General features: G+C 45.1%; 2 protein-coding genes across 2 annotated transcripts; one reads left to right on the top strand and one right to left on the bottom strand.

The window, feature by feature from the left end:
- Window positions 1–217: 217 nt before the first annotated feature.
- On the top strand, window positions 218–8,898 carry LOC146758244 (ankyrin repeat domain-containing protein 42-like). The gene is made up of 6 exons (XM_085517415.1): window positions 218–353; window positions 1,910–2,054; window positions 2,355–2,590; window positions 3,048–3,587; window positions 6,430–6,556; window positions 7,483–8,898. The coding sequence occupies exons 4-6, from the start codon at window positions 3,542–3,544 to the stop codon at window positions 7,697–7,699; spliced, it is 390 nt and encodes a 129-aa protein (XP_085373541.1). The 5' UTR covers window positions 218–353; window positions 1,910–2,054; window positions 2,355–2,590; window positions 3,048–3,541; the 3' UTR covers window positions 7,700–8,898.
- Window positions 8,026–19,745, bottom strand: LOC146758243 (ankyrin repeat domain-containing protein 42-like). The gene is made up of 10 exons (XM_085517285.1): window positions 19,688–19,745; window positions 19,327–19,377; window positions 17,923–18,086; window positions 15,905–16,024; window positions 15,334–15,469; window positions 12,046–12,246; window positions 10,374–10,499; window positions 9,047–9,152; window positions 8,276–8,451; window positions 8,026–8,087 (listed from the first exon to the last, which is right to left on the bottom strand). The coding sequence occupies exons 1-10, from the start codon at window positions 19,743–19,745 to the stop codon at window positions 8,026–8,028; spliced, it is 1,200 nt and encodes a 399-aa protein (XP_085373411.1).
- Window positions 19,746–20,716: the final 971 nt, after the last annotated feature.

Raw genomic sequence — 20,716 nt, 5'->3', positions numbered from 1 at the left:
GGCCAGCTCAGGGCCCAGAGCAGAGGGGGACCAGGCACAGCTGAGGCCACTGCAGGGCCCAGGTGAGAGGGGAACCCAGCACAGTCGGGGCTGCTTTGGGGCCTGGGCCGGAAGGGGGCCGGGCACAGCCAGGGCCTATCCCCCTTTTTTGCACATATGAAATGCTCCCAGCTGTGCTGCACAGCAGAACATCTTTCAATGGAGATGAAAGCCTGTGAAATGAAAGAATCCTTTCTTATTTCTTTCACATTTGTGTTTGTTGACTGCAGTTCCAACCAGGTGGACTCGCAGTGTCTTGCAAGTGACACCTGGAAGCAGGTACAGACTGGAGACACAGCACCCTCAATGTCCAGGTGAGTAACAGCAGCCAAGGAGGCCTTTGGGCTCTGCAGGATTCAAGTGTGGAGCTTTACACACAGGAACAGCTGAGTATAAAGACAGTGGCAGAGCTGCAGAGCTTGCCATAGTAGGGAGGCACAGTGGCTCAGCTCATTTCCCACAGAAACACAGGAAATAAGAGCCATGAGGGAAATGCAGATGCCTTCTGCCCCCATCAGAGGGGAGGAATGAGCTGCACTTCCACAGAGACATTCATTCCTCTCACAGCCACTCACACCTCAGGTGTGGAGGGACGAGCTGGGGCTGCTGGTGGCAGCTGTGGAACACTGCCATCTGTGGTGCTCCATCCTACCCTGGAGGGGCATGTAGAGCTGAGGACCTTTGTCACTGCACAAATGACTGCAAGCAGAGATGTAGCAGAGGGAACATAAAGCATTTAATAACTTATCATACAAAGCAATGAGTAATAGAAATGACAGTATTTCCAACCAAATGTCCCCCATCCTCACAGTCATATCTGATCTCTACAATCCCACCCAAACAATTTCCCAGCCCCCTCCAATTCCTCCTCACTATCCCACCCCTGAATTTCCCTCCCCCAATTCCCACACAGTAATTGCCCACACTAATTACCAGCATGCAGGGCATAGAGAACACCTGTTCCTTGTGTGCAGACACCTGAAAAAAAGAAGTGGCAGGGAACTGGAGGTCTGTAGCAGGTTGTGGAGGCTCTGCATAGAACGTAACCCCAGACCACAACCCCATCAGCTGCTGGGGCAGCAGCATCCCTGTCATTGGGGGATGTTGCCAGTGGTGGACAGGGACACAGGGAGAAGCCACACCTTGGTGTAGCTCTGATCTGCTCATGTCCAGTCCAATCCTCTATAGCACTTTCCATCTTCTGTCCTTTGTTCTTAACCGTATCCTTCCTTCTCTTCTGCTCTTTTCCTTTCCTTTAGTTGTCTTACCTGTATCTGCTTTTCCCCTCTTCTGTTCTTTTACTGCTCTGGTCAGCATCCAGTGTCTGCACCGCAACTCTAGGTTTTGGGATGGAGAAAGGTACACAGGGCATAGATTTGTACAAGAAAAGCTCTCTTGCTGTGCCCAACAGATGACAAAAAGGAACCCTCAGGACCACAAAGGCAGCTTGTTTCTCCAAAGGCCACAGCGTAAGCTCGTGTAACTGGGAAGGACTCTGTTATACATCTCCTAAAAGTGCCTTTGAATGAATAATTTTCTGGTCTTGTTTCCAGTTGTTGCTCAGAGGAAATGAGGTTTTTATCCTTGTATCTTTGCAGGAAGACAGAGAGGAGGGAACCTGTTTGGTGAAATGCTCAGGTGCTGTTTCCTTCCTTGCACCAACAGCCTGTTAGTGTCCATGCGATGCCAGTTGTCCTCCTGACAGTTTCTACCGGTCCTTCTCCGAGTCCTTCTGCTAAGCACTGCTATTTCTGTATCCTCGGGGCCCTGTTAGGACTAAAAAGAGGAGCAGATAACAGATGGAAGGATCTGGCCTTCTGCTGGGTGATAGCCGCCTGCATGTCCTGTTCCTGCTTTCTCTTTTCCCCAGGTGGCATTGTGCTTCCCAAGGAGCATATGGACCTTTTAGATGGGAGTGTAGCAAGGAACACATGGGGTCTCAGCTTCCTTCCTGCCCTGCACCTGAGTGAGAAACATTGTGACCTGCTCAGGAGGCAAGATGTCATGTCAGGGAGGTGTGTTTTCCTTGTTGTTTTTTGTCATCTGTGCTTTGCTTTGCTGTGTGATTTTTTTTCCTTTGCAGTGCTATGGTTTTCTTTCCTATTTGGTGTTTTCTATGTTGTTTTGGTTTTTTTTTTTAATAAGTTTGTTTCTGTTTTTCCTTGTCTTAGTTTTTTGCTTTTGTTTGATTTATTATTTTTTCTTTCCTTTTATTTATTTATCTTTTTTTAAAATTTTGTGTTGTTTCCTAGAATCCTTCAAGGTTTATTTGTTGTTGTTGTGTTTTTCATCTATGCTTTGCTATTTTTCTTTAGATACGCTGTATGAGAACTGTTGAATCACAGCCTGAGCCACTGATTATCACCTAGGGAAGGGACCTGGTCAGCCCTGGTTAGTGCAGGTGATGGCAATGCAGCTGAGTGACTGGAAGGGATGGAGCCTGGCTGCACCTCTCTTACAGCTCATTTTTGAAGGCTGACTGCCCCTGGGTGGAATTTTTCTGAGGATTTCTCCGCTGTGGAGTTTGTTCTGTGCAATTCTATCCTCAGAGGTGGGTGAGCTGTTCTTTCCTTGCCTTTGTAATATGTTCCCATTGTGCCAGTATTTCTGCTATTACAGATACTTTGTGGTTTTTTTTTTATATTTCTTTTGTGTGTTTATTTTAAAACTTTGATTCCTTGGTCTTTGGCTTGATTTTTTCTTTATTGGTGTTTGCATTGCTATTTTTTATTTTTTTTCTTTCTTTTGCTGACTCATGTTCTGCTTTACGGTGACATTTGCAAGAGACTGTGAATTCTCCTGGTTCAAACTGCAGTTGGCTTAATCAAATGCGTAAGAAATACATAAGGGCTGCTGAGGCCAGGCTGGAGTTGCATTTCTTTATGAACTGGGGTGTTGCTGTGGATGCGTTTCTCTCCTGTTTTGTCTCTTTTGTGGCAGTTCAAGAATATTTGAACGTGCTATGTCAGTGTTTGTTGCCATCCTGCTTTCTCTTCTCTGTCTTGCAGGTCAGCTCATGCTAGAAGTCAGTGGTATCACTGTATGAATGGAGGTCAGTTTAGGAGCAGCTGCTGATGGAAGGAATCAAGACCAGGCTAATAAATGGAAGCATCTCCTGGTAAGGTGTCAGAGGTGGCAGTAATGATGTCTGTCATCATAAAAACCAGAGGGCAGGCTCATCCGAGTGCTTGCTGACTGATACTTGGGAGTATCTCGTTCTCCAGCTGAACGATAAGAAAGCTAAACATGTTGAGCCGTTACAGCTTGTGCTGAAGTTGTGAATGTGCCCCCAGATGTTTCCTTTAGTGGTAAATCATGTTCTGGCACTGTGGTAGCCCTATCTCTGTCATGATCTGGAGCACCGTGTCTTGTTGCGAGCCTTGTGTGCCTGTTTCCATGAACCTTGCTTTCTTTCTCTCTTCCGAGTAAGGGCAGGGTGCTTCCTTGCTTTTGGTGGATTCATCCAGGAGGCAGTTAGAAGGCCAAATGCAATGTTCATTACATGGAGGGACAGGATGGGAATGGACTGCCGTTGCCACCAGGCAAAAGTGAGTTTCTTATGTCATGAATGATATAATTTTGATTATTCAGAGCAGTTGCAGTGTGGTAGAGGATGTCACGGAACCATTTATTTGGGAGCGCAGGGAAGAGTCATGAGAACCGAAACCGTAGTTTCTGCTTTGGCTGTCAAAATGGTGGAGGACAATGTCTGGTCTTCCTGTTAGCAGGCCCCCTCTGAGAGATTGGGCTTTGCTTGCTGCTTTGCTGTGCCTACCTGCCTGCTCCCTGTGCTTGTTCCTTTTACCTTTCAGTGCTTCTTTTCCCTTGCTTTGATGCTTTTCCCTTTCAGGGCTCCTTTTCTCTTTCAGTGCTGCCTTTGCCCTTTATGTACTCCTTTTCCCTACCAGTGTTGCTTTATGCTGTTCCTTTCCCTTTCGGGGCTCCTTTTCACTTTCAGGGCTCCTTTTCTTTATCAGTTCTGCATTTCCCTTTCAGGGCTGCATTTTCTTGTTCCTTTTCCCTTTCCCTGCTGCTTTTCCCTTTCCCTGCTGCTTTTCCCTTTCCCTGCTGCTGTTCCCTTTCCCTGCTGCTGTTCCCTTTCCCTGCTGCTGTTCCCTTTCCCTGCTGCTGTTCCCTTTCCCTGCTGCTGTTCCCTTTCCCTGCTGCTGTTCCCTTTCCCTGCTGCTGTTCCCTTTCCCTGCTGCTGTTCCCTTTCCCTGCTGCTGTTCCCTTTCCCTGCTGCTGTTCCCTTTCCCTGCTGCTGTTCCCTTTCCCTGCTGCTGTTCCCTTTCCCTGCTGCTGTTCCCTTTCCCTGCTGCTGTTCCCTTTCCCTGCTGCTGTTCCCTTTCCCTGCTGCTGTTCCCTTTCCCTGCTGCTGTTCCCTTTCCCTGCTGCTGTTCCCTTTCCCTGCTGCTGTTCCCTTTCCCTGCTGCTGTTCCCTTTCCCTGCTGCTGTTCCCTTTCCCTGCTGCTGTTCCCTTTCCCTGCTGCTGTTCCCTTTCCCTGCTGCTGTTCCCTTTCCCTGCTGCTGTTCCCTTTCCCTGCTGCTGTTCCCTTTCCCTGCTGCTGTTCCCTTTCCCTGCTGCTGTTCCCTTTCCCTGCTGCTGTTCCCTTTCCCTGCTGCTGTTCCCTTTCCCTGCTGCTGTTCCCTTTCCCTGCTGCTGTTCCCTTTCCCTGCTGCTGTTCCCTTTCCCTGCTGCTGTTCCCTTTCCCTGCTGCTGTTCCCTTTCCCTGCTGCTGTTCCCTTTCCCTGCTGCTGTTCCCTTTCCCTGCTGCTGTTCCCTTTCCCTGCTGCTGTTCCCTTTCCCTGCTGCTGTTCCCTTTCCCTGCTGCTGTTCCCTTTCCCTGCTGCTGTTCCCTTTCCCTGCTGCTGTTCCCTTTCCCTGCTGCTGTTCCCTTTCCCTGCTGCTGTTCCCTTTCCCTGCTGCTGTTCCCTTTCCCTGCTGCTGTTCCCTTTCCCTGCTGCTGTTCCCTTTCCCTGCTGCTGTTCCCTTTCCCTGCTGCTGTTCCCTTTCCCTGCTGCTGTTCCCTTTCCCTGCTGCTGTTCCCTTTCCCTGCTGCTGTTCCCTATTAGTCTTGCTTTTGCCTTTCACTGCTGATTTTCCCTTTTAGTCTAGCTTTTCCCTTTTAGTCTTGCTTTTTCCTTTTAGTCTTGCTTTTTCCTTTTAGTCTTGCTTTTTCCTTTTAGTCTTGCTTTTCCCTTTTAGTCTTGCTTTTCCCTTTTAGTCTTGCTTTTCCCTTTCAGTCTTGCTTTTCCCTTTCAGTCTTGCTTTTCCCTTTCAGTCTTGCTTTTCCCTTTCAGTCTTGCTTTTCCCTTTCAGTCTTGCTTTTCCCTTTCAGTCTTGCTTTTCCCTTTCAGTCTTGCTTTTCCCTTTCAGTCTTGCTTTTCCCTTTCAGTCTTGCTTTTCCCTTTCAGTCTTGCTTTTCCCTTTCAGTCTTGCTTTTCCCTTTCAGTCTTGCTTTTCCCTTTCAGTCTTGCTTTTCCCTTTCAGTCTTGCTTTTCCCTTTCAGTCTTGCTTTTCCCTTTCAGTCTTGCTTTTCCCTTTCAGTCTTGCTTTTCCCTTTCAGTCTTGCTTTTCCCTTTCAGTCTTGCTTTTCCCTTTCAGTCTTGCTTTTCCCTTTCAGTCTTGCTTTTCCCTTTCAGTCTTGCTTTTCCCTTTCAGTCTTGCTTTTCCCTTTCAGTCTTGCTTTTCCCTTTCAGTCTTGCTTTTCCCTTTCAGTCTTGCTTTTCCCTTTCAGTCTTGCTTTTCCCTTTCAGTCTTGCTTTTCCCTTTCAGTCTTGCTTTTCCCTTTCAGTCTTGCTTTTCCCTTTCAGTCTTGCTTTTCCCTTTCAGTCTTGCTTTTCCCTTTCAGTCTTGCTTTTCCCTTTCAGTCTTGCTTTTCCCTTTCAGTCTTGCTTTTCCCTTTCAGTCTTGCTTTTCCCTTTCAGTCTTGCTTTTCCCTTTCAGTCTTGCTTTTCCCTTTCAGTCTTGCTTTTCCCTTTCAGTCTTGCTTTTCCCTTTCAGTCTTGCTTTTCCCTTTCAGTCTTGCTTTTCCCTTTCAGTCTTGCTTTTCCCTTTCACTGCTGCTTTTCCATTTTAGTCTTGCTTTTTCCTTTTATTCTTGCTTTTCTCTTTCACTGCTGCTTTTCCCTTTTAGTCTTGCTTTTGTCTTTTAGTCTTGCTTTTCCCTTTTTGCACTTGCTCAGTGTAAGCACTGAGATGAGGCCAACCCCCAGCTCACTACATCCTCCCTTCAGGAAATTATAGAGAATTGTGGCACAGGACATTCTGACTGTTAGACTGTTATAATCCCTGCAGTGAAACCACAGTTGAATGCTCTTTGTTTCTTTTGATGAATGTCTTCAGCTATTTCCATGCATTTTACTTACCTGTTGAATCCTGTCTTACAGTAAGGGCCTATCACAGGATTCAGGAACTTCAGCAACTTGTGGAAATTGCCTACAGCAACTACAGACAGCTGGGAGGAATAACTGAGGAGGAGAGGAAGATGAAAAAAGAGGAAAACTATGTTAAGAAGTAAGGCCAACATTATAATGTGTTCCATTTTAGTGCATTTTTTAAGGGTACTTTACACTCAGATTGCTTTGGCCTTTCTGCCTTTTTCACTTAGTGAATTTAGCCAGGCTTAAAAGAAAAGGACTTCAGGCCATTTGTGGGCTCCTGCCATGAGGATCAACACTGCAGTACAACACAAATGACTGATGGCTCCATTCTTCTTGTGCTTGTGCAGGATGACAGCCTGCACAAGAAGACATCCCTAACTCTACCTCTGCCTGTCAAACATTTGGCTATGTGGTGTTCTTAGTCACTGTAGATGAACATGTCCTTAACGTGCTTGGGCCTCCTCAAACCCATGTCACAAGTGATGTGCAATTAGTGGAGGCCAGAGAGCATCATCTCTAGGTCCATCCCTAGGACCTTCTGAAACTGAAGTAGTGGTTCTCAGGTGGTCAATTGCTGTTATATATAGGTATAGATCAGAATTAGGTCTCAGCTAAGCAGTTTCGGGAATTTAATAGTTAATTTAATAGCCACTGTGAATGTGACTGATGTGACCTGTGCAACTGGCTCAGCCAGTGCTTCAGCTTCCTTTTAGAAGTGTCATGCAGTCTCTCATTTGATTGTTCCAAATCACTTTGGAAAGTGTGCACAGGAGCCAGCTGCTGCTGGGGGCGGAGCTGGGTTTCGTCCCATCAGGAGCCCTGCGCTGGTTCGCTGCGCAGGGAGACGTCTCCATCTCGCGGTCAGAAGAGTCGAGCACAGCTGACTCTATGGTAGTCAAAGCAGTCGACGCAGGAGCTTTTACAAAGGGTCCCGAGCCAGGAGTACGCTGCATTTGAACTGTTTTCTGCTCTCACTAGCCTGTTCCTTAAAACACTCTTGGAGCGGACTGGGCACGGCTGGCTGTTCTTGATGCTGTTTGTCCCCTTTGTGTTTTGCAGGACCGTGAGGGAGCTGGAGGCTCAGCTGGAATCCGAGCGAGTCAGGAGGGAAAACCTGGAGAGCCAGCTGGATGGCTGCCGAGCCGAGATCGGCCGCCTCAGGGAGAGCCGGGATAGAGCCCGCAGCCCTGCTGCTTTGCCTCCGGTTAGTGGGATGGATGGCAGCCCTGCTGCTCTGCCTCCGGTTAGTGGGATGGATGGCAGCCCTGCTGCTTGATCTCGCTAAGATTGTGAGGTGTGGTGCAAGGAAATTCTGGAGTGAGTATGTTAACAGCTTTCAGCTTGGGACACTGAAGTGAGCTGCAGCCTTTGCTACATTCTGAACTGAGAGGTTATCAGTTTGTCCCGGACAGAGTATATGAATTCTCTGTATTTAGAAAAGGGAGTGAAATGGTCCTTGAATGCTTCCATGGTGACTGGCTGCTGGCTGTTCATCTTGCTGGGTAGCTGATGCCCAGTTCAGACTGGACTGGGGACTTTAGGAATTGTCCCCCCATTCCCCAGCTGCCACAGGTCATAGCAGCTACCACGCATATTGCAGGATCACTCTTTTGCATCAGAACTCTCCTTCAGAATGGGTTTATTCTCCCCCCTTTTGCCCCAGGCTGGAAATAGAGTTAGTAGAGGCCTGTATTACAGCATTGCTGTGTGCAGTGGCTGAATTCAACAACTGGTCTCATGTCATCTTAATTATCAAACCCACTGACAGCAAAGCAGATAGGTTGACTTACTTAGAAAACAGAACTAATTCTTCTGCCTGTTGGAATAAGGAGTGAAGAAAGACAGTGCTTACTGCGTGCATTCCTTTTCTCTTCTTTATCCAGGATTAAGTCTTCTTTGCTATCTGTACTCCCTTCCACACCATGTCTTTCAAAAAATGCTATGTTGCTTGCATCCACTTCTTCATCACTAGAGCTACCATCTCCAGTTCTTTGGGTCAAAAGGTCCACAGCTGCTAGCTGGGCAAATCTGCACAGAGAACAGTTAACCTACACTGATATAACCCTGTAACCTATAAGCACACATCCATGCCCCCCACATAAGATAGAAACTCTAAAACACTTTGTGTTCCTGTCCAGAGGACAGTGTTTCAGGATCTGAGGAAGCATTAGTGCACAAACCATGAGCAGCAATCTCCTTTCCACAGCGCTCTGCCTCACTGAAATCTTATTACAGCGACTCCCACTTCAGAAACATGTTTTGCTTTGTAGGATTTCTTAACTGAATCTCATCAGCAACTACATTACTTTTATCAAATAAAAATCAACCAGCCTTCTCTAGCTCCCATTTGCTCTGTACAGCTGGAGCACACAGGTTCGCAATTTTCCTTTTGCAGATCCAATAGTTTTCATCTTTCATGCCTGACCTTGCTCAAAATAAATAAGTAAAAAATAAACGTTCAGACTTTTACAGCTACGATGTGGCTTTGCTTATTAGTGTAGTTTAAGGGCTTGATTAGTTCTTGCTTCATCACCAAAAATCAGGAGTAATTACAACAAAGCTGACTTGATATTTAAATAGTAAATTAAATGTTGAAGAAAAGAGCTGTGGCATGTACTGCTACCTCTTGGCTATGTCCTTTGGAGTCTCTCCAGCATCATCTGTAATGTCACAGTCAGCCCCCATTTCAATCAACCACTGCAAGCAATGGATATGCCCTTGTCCTGCAGCTGGGGGAAGAAAGGTAAACACAAGTCAGCCATGTACAGCAGCATTTTGAACTTCCTACTTCCCCTTTCTGTCATGGTTTAACATGACATAATTTGGGTTCATTAAGACCACAAAGGAGAGATGCTATTTCAGAGAATATGTGAGTATATTGATTTTTAGGGAATATCACACAGAGTGGGTTTGAACCTTTTTCTGGTCCCTGAAATGTACGTGCAACTCTTTCTGTACGTGAGCTTTCTGTACTAAATGTTCTCAGTCCCATGCATCAGCACGGCTACTGCCCACACTGCATGGTCCCCAGTAATGATGTCTCACATATGGAAGATTGTCCTTGGCATGTCTGACTGAAACCAGCGAGCCTTTTTCTTAAGGTAAAACAGATCTGCCTCTGACAGCACCCCATTGGGAGATGTGTCAGACTAAAACAAGGAAATGTACTGATAATCAGCCATAAAAGTTCTCCATAACGGAAACACTGGAGGTGAAGTTTGGGGGTGAAACAATTGTTGGCTAGAAACTATCCAAGAAAAGGTAGTGGGAAGAAATGTGAAGGAATGTAAAGTTTTTCTCTACATGTTTTAAAAAATTCTGCCATTTTTTCTCTGAGCAAAACGAATTATGGGAAATTGTGTTAAAAGCATATTACAGGAATACCTCTATCTTTTCTTTGCCATTTCTATTTGGATACAAATTGTTTTCTTTTTAAAACAAACTGTTAATAGCAGGACTAGGGGAAATGGTTTTAAGTTAAAAGAGGGAAGATTTAGGTTGGATGTTAGGGGGAAGTTCTTCACTAGGAGAGTGGTTAGGGCCTGGAACAGGCTGCCCAGGGAGGTTGTGGATGCCCCGTCCTTGGAGGCGTTCAAGACCAGGTTGGATGGGGCCCTGGGCAACCTGATGTAGTAAAGGTGTATGTTTGGTGGCCCTGCTAGGCAGGGGGGTTGGAACTGCATGATCCTTGAGGTCCCTTCCAACCCGGGTCATTCTGTGATTCTGTGATTCTGTGTTCTATCTTGACTTCAGCTTGGTTATTTTGTTGTTAAAGTGACCCCTGCATATGCATATGTCATTAAATGTTTTTCAAGGTTGCTCCTTCAGGCCTTCAGAAAATGAGATGCTGGTTTTCATTAAGTTTATCTAATGAGCAGCCAGTTGAAAATGTAAGTAAAGAAGCCAGCAATAAACAGTAAAAAGCTCAAACACTGATCATAATTACTGACCTTTGTGCATGAGAGTGGATCCCTTATCATCCCGCTCATTAATATTGATTGCTCCACAACTCACTAATCTTCTGAGTTCTAACAAGTCCCCTCTGAAAGCAGCGTCATGAGCTGGGAAATCTAAAACTGAAAATGAAATGCATGTTTCTGAGCAGATGCCAGTAATTCCACTAAACGTGCTCATATTTGTCTCAATTTGCATCTTTGATAACAACTCACTCACAGGCATTCCATAGCAAGGTTAATGCACCTTTAATTAGCTAAAATGCAGCTGCATATCTAGGATTGTTCATCACAGACTTGACTAAACTTCACTTGGTTATGTCTACAGGCATCTTATACAGCTGAGTGATTAATTTCACAAATCTGAACTAAGAAGTATACCTTTATTTTATAGCTAATGTTTATTACTGGCGGTAACAGTAGTCATCTACCTATTCAGATTTCCATAGTCTAAACAAATACATAAACTATACTACTTCTCCCCCTCTACTCAGCTCTTGTGAGGCCCCATCTGCAGTACTGCATCCAGGCCTGGGGTCCCCAGTACAGGAAGGACATGGAGCTCTTGGTGCGGGTCCAGAGGAGGGCCACTAAGATGATCAGAGGGCTGGAGCATCTGTCCTATGAGGAAAGGTTGAGGGAACTGAGCTTGTTTAGATTGGAGAAGAGAAGGCTCAGGAGAGACCTTGTTGTGGCCTTCCAGTCCTTGAAAGGAGCATATAAACTGGAGGGGAAATGGCTGTTTATGAGGGTGGACAGTGATAGGACAAAGGGGAATGGTTTTAAACTGAGGCAGGGCAGATTTAGGTTAGATATTAGGAGGATATTTTTCACACAGAGGGTGGTGACGCACTGGAACAGGTTGCCCAAGGAGGTTGTGGATGCCCCATCCCTGCAGGCATTCAAGGCCAGGCTGGATGTGGCTCTGGGCAGCCTGGTCCGGTGGCTGGTGACCCTGCACATAGCAGTGGGGTTGAAACTGGATGATCACTGCAGTCCTTTTCAGTCCAGGCCATTCTATGATTCTACGATTCTTGTTTAAAAACTATTCATGCAGGCCATTTGATTTTTCTGGTTATTTTTTATAGGTGGAGAGTGTTAGTGTTTATACCTGTAAGCACAATGACAAAAGACTAGCAGATAGGGAAATCATGTGTCTGGGAATAGTAGAGAGGTGAAGGTGCAGTGCTCATATCCTTGTTTTGTTCAGCGTCCTCCTCTGAAACCTCACCACCCTCGTGTCCTTTGCTATGCTGACTGCAGTAGTATTCCTGGTTAGCAAGTAACCTTAATTTCAGTGGGATCTTTCCAGGCTAAGCAGTTATTGAGAATCATGAACAGGCAAATCTGCAAACTCATTGATTCTGGATCTCTGCTGGAGTCTAGGCAGAATATGGGCAACTTGGTACAACAACTCATATTGCAACACAATGTGAGAAGCTTTATTCTGATTATTGTAAATACTATTTATGAAGTTGAGCAGAGTATCCCAGTCTAGCTGTCAGTAAGAGCCACAAGCATCCTAAGCAACAGTCATACCTTACAATAGCAATATATAAAGGTTATAGTTCTGCTTATACAAGATTTCAGAATCGAGTGCTTCATAGAATTACTATGTCTATTTTAACAGTAAATTTTAATCAACTTTTAAGATTTGATACCTACTCACCTTCCTGTGTCTCTGGATGCTCCCCCTCTTTTTCCACACTGTCAATATATTGCAGAATATTGTCTTTATAGAACCTCTCAGCCAAGTCCCTTGGAGTCTCTCCATGGTCATTCCTTGCTTTTAAAGTGTGCATAACACTGGCCATTTTACTGACCAGGAACTTAAAGCAATGCAGGTGTCCTTCCACTGCTGCCAAATGAGCTATGGAACAAGGGGAAACCAAGTATGTTAGAGCAGGGTATTGCTGACCACCAGGAAGGCAGTGTTCCCACCAACTGTTAGATCTAGTGTCCAACACTGCACAGTGGGAGGGAGCAGGCAGCTGGATACGGAATGCTCAGCTCCTATCCAGGACAGAGTTCAGCTATAGGCAAAGGAGGTAAAAGAAAGCTGTCAAATACAGGATCTGAAAAGAAAATGCCCTGTCAGAGCTGACTGCAGCCAACACATCATGACACTGCCAAGAGACCCCAGAGCAACAACTAGGGATGCACTGGTGGGGTCTTCTGTTCCCCATAGAATGTTTACTCCTTAGCAGCTGTGATCTGGCCTCTCTCTCCTAGATAAGACTACAGAGGGATTGAAAGAGGAGTCTTTGGTTAGGAGTTAGGGCACCTGTTTCAGTCCCACATCCATTGCACCACTCCCAACAAACTGCATCACACCTCTGCAGCTCCATTACTTCACCTTATAAAATGACAGTGACATTCACTTTATTGGGAAGAGCTTTGGAGGTACGTCCCCTGATATTCCCATTAATATGTAGATGTATTCAATGCACTTCTATTACAATTTTAACATTTACAGTTGTGGAGAGTTGTGTGAGCAGGAGCTGTTCTGACCCAGCGCAGCACTGACTGCTTCCCTATATGGCAGAAGTGCTCCCTCCCCTGTCCTTTAGGCTACTCTGAGCTTTAGTTATTCAACACCAGTAGAGTGCCGGGCCTGTAGCAAAGTAAGAGGTACAAAATATATGTTTGTTATTATGTAATAAATCATAGTCTCCAGTCCCATCAATGGGAAGAAGTTGCAAAATAAACACAGTTATTATGCAACATATTATCACCCCATGTATTAACTCAATATAGATTATCACCCCACGTATTAACTCAGTATGCATTATCACTCCATCAAAATGCTCTGACTGACATTCTGTGGGCAAAAGAGTTATGTATTTCTGATTATCTTCATAGTTGCTAATGATGTATCCAGGACAAGTCCCCTAAGCTAACTTCTGGCACATCACAGAATCACAGAATCACAGAATTATCAAGGTTGGAAAAGACCTAGAAGATCATCTAGTCCAACCATCACCAATACTTCCCGGCTAAATCATATTCCTCAGCACAACATCCAAACATTTCTTGAACACTCCCATGGTTGGTGACTCCACCACCTCCCTGGGCAGTGCATTCCAATGCCTCACCACCCTTTCCGAGAAAGTAATACTTCCTAATGTCCAGCCTGAACCTCCCCTGGCGCAGCTTAAAACCATTCCCTCTAGTTCTATCACTGATTACACGAGAGAAGAGGCCAACCCCCAGCTCACTACAACCCCCCTTCAGGAAGTTAAAGAGAGCAATAAGGTCTCCCCTGGACCTCCTCTTCTCCAGGCTGAACATGCAAAAGTTGCAGTGTTACAATTCTTGAGCTTTAGGAGCATAGATTTGCAACCTCAGTAAATTCCTGTCAGTACTTTCAGATTAAATTATAGCACTGGCCAGCTAATCTTGAAGCTGAATTATATAAAGATGATTTAAATTGACAGTGGTATGTAGAGCACAGCACTTCTGTTAATCTTTTATTAACAGTGTTACAATGCATTTTCTTTCTTCTGGATGATAACAGAAGCAAGTGCAAACTGAGCTACCTTCTATGTTGTCACCAGAGCACCTAACATCATGATTCTTTATTGCCTGAGCCACTACACCAGATGTCCTGCTGGGATGTAAGAGCCCCAGGTCCTTTAACAAAGCCTGGGTTTGCAGAACAGAATATAGACATCAGTTTTCTGGGTAAATGGCACTCGGCAGAGGATAAAATATTTTAAAATGGATTTAAAGAATAAATCTAAACCTGCAAACAAGTTATAGAGGTAAGAAAATAGGCTATTTAGAACAAATAATATGACAAACCTTAAGAAGGCAAATGTTAAAGGGGAAATGATGTAACAAGAATAAAGGGTTGAAAGACAGCATTCACCTTACAGAGTAATTTGAGGCAGTAGCGTGGTAAGCAAAGGGACAGTGGAGAAACTATGAAGGGCAAGAAACAAAGAGTGCTCATTTTTTGTGCTAAAGTGGCTACACACAGGATTTTGAAGAGAGTACAGACTATAGATAACACAGAAATACTGGTATGCCATAAATCAAGATGGAGAAATCAGAGGTAAATGAGAACAAGGGTTTTACCAAGCCAGTTAAGAAGTAGTTGGATGCAAAAGCTTGCATATGAACATGCCAGAATCTGATCACACTGGCACAGCTGTTCAAGCTTGGCATACATTCAAAAAGGAGCAGATAGCAGCAGAACCTGCCTGCTGCCCCACCTGCCCTTCTCCTCCTATGATCTCCATTGGCACAGGCACAGGGAATGCCCACCTACACAGCACTCAGTCAGGCTGTGCCTGCTTCTGATGTGAGTTATGCCAGCTCCCAGGAGCTCTGAGCCTTGCCAGCAGCAGTGGGAGCTGAACAGGATACTGCTGCCAACCAACAAGTACTTTGGGATTTATGTATTCCCCCATCATTATAAAAATAGAATAACGAGGTTGATAGCATGGAACAAATCATACAGTCATCGGTTAGGTTTGGAAAGGACTTTAGAGACCATCCATGGGCAGGGAGGCAGTGATGCTTCCCACTAGACCAGGCTGCCCAAAATGCCACCTGACCTGGCCTTGAACAGCTCCAGAGACTTGGAATCACAGAATGACATGTTCAGTTGGAAGGGACCTCAAAGATCACCCAGTTCCTACCTCCTGCCATGGGCTGCCTGCCCCCCAACAACTCAGGCTGCCCAGGGCCCATCCAACCTGACCCTGAGAACCTCCAGGGATGGGGAACCCACAGCTCTCTGGGCAGCCATGCCAGGGCCTCAGCACCCTGTGAGTAAAGAATTTATTCCTACCATTTAATCTCCTTTTTTAGTTTTAAGTGGTTCCCTTCTGTCCTACCAAACCATTATCTATTGTCCTATCAGTGCTGCTGGTGTGTTTTATATATGATGTGCTAGAGTTATCACATCCACAACAAGGGCTGAAAAACCAAATGATTATTCCTGACATACCTGGAAGGTTTCCATCAGTATCCACATCACCTATGCATGCTCCCCATCTAACAAGAAGCTGCAAACAGCCCAAGCGACCATGACAAGCAGCATAATGAACAGGCTTCCAGTCATTCCTGTCTGCTGCGTTTACATTCTAAAACAAAAGCTGCAGGTTAGTTTGTTTATGAAGCTTAGACATGAGACATTCTATAAATAAGTATCAACAGTTCATTGTGCTACTTTATTTAAACAAAATCAAATATTTCTCCAAATTCAAGCCACGAAAGCAGCATAAGACGTATTTCTCACAGGTTCGTGGCTTCATTGAAATAAAACACACATAAAAGGTGTGTTTTCAGACATCTACCACCGTGTTAGTTGTTATATAATACACAACTGGATTTTTTTAACATCTTACGATTAAAAAAATGCAAATTTACACTACAAATAAATTCACAGCGTCACCAATGAGAATGTACCAACAGAGGTTAATCTGTAGTCCCAAACCTCAGTTAGTGAGGGGTTTGGTATGGAAAAGGATACCAGACTCTGGCTCTGCATTAGGGAATTGCAGGTGGAAGGCTCTCACCGCTTCACTTCGCAGTATGGTTTGCAATGTGTACGACTGCCCATGGGCTGCAGCCAGGTGTGATGGAGTGCACCCGCGGTCATCTCGAGCTTCTACGTTTGCTCCATTTATTAACAAAGCCTACAAGAAATGCAAAGCTCACAGGCTGAAAGAGCAAACACTGTCTCACAGGGTGACTTGAGATGGTCAGCTGGGTTCCTCTGATAAATCTGATAGCACAGAGGGAACAAACGAGTGCAGTCATTTTACCAGTGACTTGGTTTCAGCTGTAAAGACACAGAGCCAGCTCCAGTAGGAGCACTTCCACTGATCTTCATAAGGAAGTGTCCAAACCAAAGGCCTGCCTTCCTTTTGCTGGAGAGTGAATATCTCTACATACCTGCATGCAAGCATCCTGCCCACGGATTGCCGCAAGGTGAGCTGCTGTCCAGCCTCTGACTGTCACACGTGTCACATCAGCTCCATGCCAGAGCAACCAGTGAAGGCACTGTGCAACCAAAAACAAGCTCTTATTCATTTAATAAACTCTTATTCCATAACAATTCTTATAACTCATCTGAGGCAAATGCTAACTATAAATCAACAGTAGATGTTACATTTCAAACAGTGTTAGGAAATGACATGGTCTCAAGGCTTCATCCAAGGGCACAAAAAGCACAACCAACCTACTAATTGCAATGACTTGCAGTGTGCCTTCTTTATCTTACAATTCCATACTTAAAATGCAGACTGTGAGAGCGTTCATGTGGCATGAGGTAAAAACACTGGGGAAAAATGGTGCAAAGATGCTCATTTGAAGTCCAGCTAAAATGAACAGCAGGAAAGATGCCATGAATCAAAAGTAAAGCCTCAGTTCATTTATTAGGCTTTCTTGAGTATATGTAATCCCATCTCTCCTCTCACCCATCACAGATTATTTTAACTTTATTCACCTTTTTTTCAGCAGGTGTTATTGCTTTCCATGGAAAGCTTAAAGAACAATTAAGAAAATAATAAACTACAAAACTAGTTAAAGCTTTTTGTTACACATCATTACTATTTACTGTCTTCTTTTAGGCTAGTCTCCAGCTCTCTTTCCTTTGGGACTTCATTTTTTATACGGTTATTTACAGCCTTGCTGTTTCAAAGTAAGATCGCTATAAACATTGCACAAGGAGGCTGTAACAGGAAGGTGAATGTGCTGAATGCAGCAGCTCAGTCCTTCTGGAAATCAAATCATTTCTGCATCAACAGTCAGTGTTCTTGCTTATGAAAATGAACTGTATTTGAACTGTTTCTGTAGAGAATGAGGCATGGGACAGAACACTGGGAAATGAACAAACATTTTTGTGTCACTTCTCGCTTGGCTCAGTCACTTTCAGAATATTAAACATATCCTTATGGATTTTCCAAGTGTTCTGAGTGAAGGGGAAAACACAAGGACAAAAGAAGGTAATGAGGCTAGAAGGGGAGACCAGAAGGCACACCTTGTTTGGTGTTAGAAAAGCTCTGATTTTGTAAAATCTGAGGACACTGATTACATAAACTGCCTGGGGCTTCAGAAAGGTAAAATGTAGTCCTAACAAACTGCACATCTTTCCTTAGTGAATACCTTAAATCAGAAAAAAAGAGCAGGCAGAGATTATAGATCTAGCTTGATCAAAGCTAGCAATGTTGTGTTCAGCCTCTCCCCAGAGGAAAACGTTAACCCATAAAACCTTGCTGTGTCCAAACACTAACATAAACAGGGGAGGAATGGCTGTTTTCAAGGGTAGATATTTTTAGGACAAGGGGGGATGAATTTAAACTGAGACAGGGGAGGTTTAGGTTAGAGATTAGAGGGAAGTTTTTCACATAGAGGGTGGTGACAGGTTGCCCAAGGAGGCTGTGGATGCCCCATCCCTGCAGGCATTCAAGGCCAGGCTGGATGTGACTCTGGGCAGCCTGGTCTGGTTGTTGCCAACCCTGCAGGTGGTTGAAACTGGATGATCATTGTGGTCCTTTTCAACCCAGGTTATTCTATGATTTTATGATTTTACCTCCAGGCTTCCAAAGTGTGCAGCACAGTGCAATGGTGTGAACTTGTGGACTAAATCCACCTCGTCGATAGAGGCTCCACGTTTTATCATTAATGCAAGCTGTTCTACATCACCAGCTTTCACTGCCTCATGTACACTGGTGTAAGTTTGCTTCTTCCTGACATCTAGTGAGGGATAATAAAAGCATTAGCCAGCTCAGTCACATTTCAGAGAGATGAAAGAAGTGATGAATCAAATAAGCATCAGGGTGACAGTTTATAAGAACCAGACAATAGTGTAACCTATGAGAGTGTAACTTGTATCAGCACAAGTCTTTAGCCCTTTGTGTTTCCCAGAAGCAAACCAATATTCAAGAACCTGAAAGAGCCACGTCCCCTCCAGCCACAGATAAAGAACAGGACAGCAGAGAAACTCCATCTATGTATACAGATGCTGGATCAAGTCCAACCCAATGCTGGCTCTCTTCCTAAACTGTTTCATCAATCACGCCTTCAGGTGTTCAGCCATTGCTCCTCAGGGGCTCTGCATGGCCACACTCCTTACTGCCACCCAAGGACACGGCACACCAAGGGCCCTTCGCTAAGTAGGCAAACCTTGCTAATAGGACATAAGGTCATGCAGATGCTCTTGACTGAGCTGAACCTATCAGTTAAAGCTGCTACATAAAAGCAATGCTTTATACAATGTGTTAGTCATCCTGCTCTGTTCTGCTGCTATACCCATAGCACTGCTCTGGCACAGGTTACTTTGTTAGAAACCTAGTATTTTTCTCCCACCAAAGTCAATAGTGTTTTCGTGGACTTCAGTGGCTCAGAATCAAACTCTGAATGTAGACACAGCGTGGTCCAAAAAAAAACACAAAACCATCACCAGGCCATGGGATCAAATAGTCTGTATTTTCCTTCAGGCCTAGTTACTGTTTGACACTGTAACTGTAAACAATGGGAGCTGGATATCTAAATCCTCTTGCAACATTTTGGCATTTTGCCTATATTTGCCAATAAAAATAAGTGATGTAAGTAGTTTTAATGGCTGGGATGGCTAACTTGAGATAGCTAAGCATATGAGTAAGCCAAAACAATTGATAATCACCTTCTGGAGTAGTCATCATTCTGGAACCAAAACGCACCAACACTCTTTGATTAAATTTCAGGCTCTAAGAAGTCTTTAAGAGGCAGGTTGTTGTTCTGCAAGTCAAGCATACACAGAAATATTGGTCTTAAGTTATTAGAGCCTCAGTTTTCCTGCCCATGGAGAAGAAATTGAGGCAACAGTTCAAATAGTTATAAATGTGAGATCAAAAATGTTAAAGCATATCAATGAGTTGCTGCTCAAAGGTGCCTGGCGTACATAAAAGCAGAAATTATGATGAAAACAGCTGACGTTGTTTACCAGTACTTATACCTGTTCCCATGTAGTCTGTAGCATGAAAGTAATGCTTGGCCAGATTCAGCACTGCCACAGAGAGGAAAAGAGGGGGTTAAACTGTTTCATTAAGCAAAGCTGAGTGTTGTATCACACCCTGGTGTACCATCACTTCACTCCCACTCCCCCCAGCGCCAGGCTGTACCACTGCCCTGCCCAGAGGCAGCAAAACAGTGCATGAACCAACACCAGCTGCAACTCAGAACAGCTCATGTTGGAAGGGACCTCCTGGGGTCCATGTTTTTAAATAGAACTTAAGTACATGCAGCATTCTGGTGTTGTGTTTTTTAAACAAAGCATCACTAGGACCTGATTTTCCCCCAAGGGAGAGACTTCTCACGATGCCAGGTGAGGGTTACAGACTTCAGCACGGTGATGCAGGCTGACATCAGAAGCATATCTAGCCAACCAGACTGCTTGCCAGAGCACAAATGTGCTTAACACCACGTACCAGTGCAATGGGTTCAAGGTAATATTTACTGTTTTTTAATCCAGAACAATTTTGCCCTCTTTTTTCTTCCAGAAGGGGCAATGAACTACAGCTGTGTGCAGGTGGGTGCCAAGCTGCAGCCCCATGGCTCAGGCACCATGAGCACAGCTGGGACTGGAGTTTAATGAACAGCTGTTAACACAAACTCCCTACAAAACACAACCAGTTTTGAGAGCAAGTGATATTTTCCATAACTTCAGTGCACTTTGTTATCAAATGCTTGTTCCCTAGTTGCCCTGTAGAAAGAAGTAGATAAGAGAGTAAGTGTTACAATGGTACTTAGCCAGAATTCACCCAAGAAATTACTCAGCCTGAGGGAAGGAGACAGTGTTAGGTTTTCCCTACATCTCCATAACACACAAAAATAAGCCATTGTGGTGCTTTTTGGCAGCAGTTGAAGGGGATGAGGCACAAAACCACACAGTGGGCAAAGACCGAGGTCCTGAGCCCTGTGTGGGGTTATAACCCCATCCCGGCAGTGCCCGTGGGGGTTATGCCACCTTTCTCCACATGTTTGGTAAATATCGATTAGTCTGGGGTATTTTAGGTGGGCCCAATATGAAATATGAAGTTAACTAACGGGCAAAACAACTGAGGAGAGCCGGAAAGCGCGGGCACAGCCGCCCCGCGGGCGTCCCCCTCACGGCCGATGGGGGGAAGCGGGACAAGGAGCAGCACAGCCCGGCCCGGCCGTCAGGGGAGGACGCGGGGATAAGGCCGCGGGCGGAGTGGTCTCACTGGCCGGAATAGGGCTGGAGCCGCGTTCTCCTCTTCTTCCAGTCCTTCCCCCACACCGCAGCAGGGTTGCTATGGGCGCAGTCCTCGCGGGAGGAAAATGGCGGGCGGCCATGGCGGCTCAGGGGGACGGGCCCTGCCCCA

This window comes from Coturnix japonica, chromosome 16 (genome assembly GCF_054131305.1).
Source record: "Coturnix japonica strain WE chromosome 16, WE-NBRP24, whole genome shotgun sequence".
NCBI lineage: Eukaryota > Metazoa > Chordata > Aves > Galliformes > Phasianidae > Coturnix > Coturnix japonica.
This window is presented reverse-complemented; position numbering and strand designations above follow the sequence as displayed.

What these genes read in the sequence shown, in the direction of transcription:
- LOC146758244 (XM_085517415.1), top strand. Translation starts at nt 3,542, where the DNA reads ATGGAGGGACAGGATGGGAATGGACTGCCGTTGCCACCAGGCAAAA. An exon ending in GCCGTTGCCACCAGGCAAAA is followed by an intron (nt 3,588 to 6,429) that starts GTGAGTTTCTTA and finishes CCTGTCTTACAG; the next exon opens with TAAGGGCCTATCACAGGATT. An exon ending in GAGGAAAACTATGTTAAGAA is followed by an intron (nt 6,557 to 7,482) that starts GTAAGGCCAACA and finishes TGTGTTTTGCAG; the next exon opens with GACCGTGAGGGAGCTGGAGG.
- LOC146758243 (XM_085517285.1), bottom strand. Translation starts at nt 19,745, where the DNA reads ATGCTTCTGATGTCAGCCTGCATCACCGTGCTGAAGTCTGTAACCCTC. An exon ending in TACAGACTACATGGGAACAG is followed by an intron (nt 18,087 to 19,326) that starts GTATAAGTACTG and finishes ATCCCTCACTAG; the next exon opens with ATGTCAGGAAGAAGCAAACT. An exon ending in ATCCACTCTCATGCACAAAG is followed by an intron (nt 9,153 to 10,373) that starts GTCAGTAATTAT and finishes TTCTTCCCCCAG; the next exon opens with CTGCAGGACAAGGGCATATC.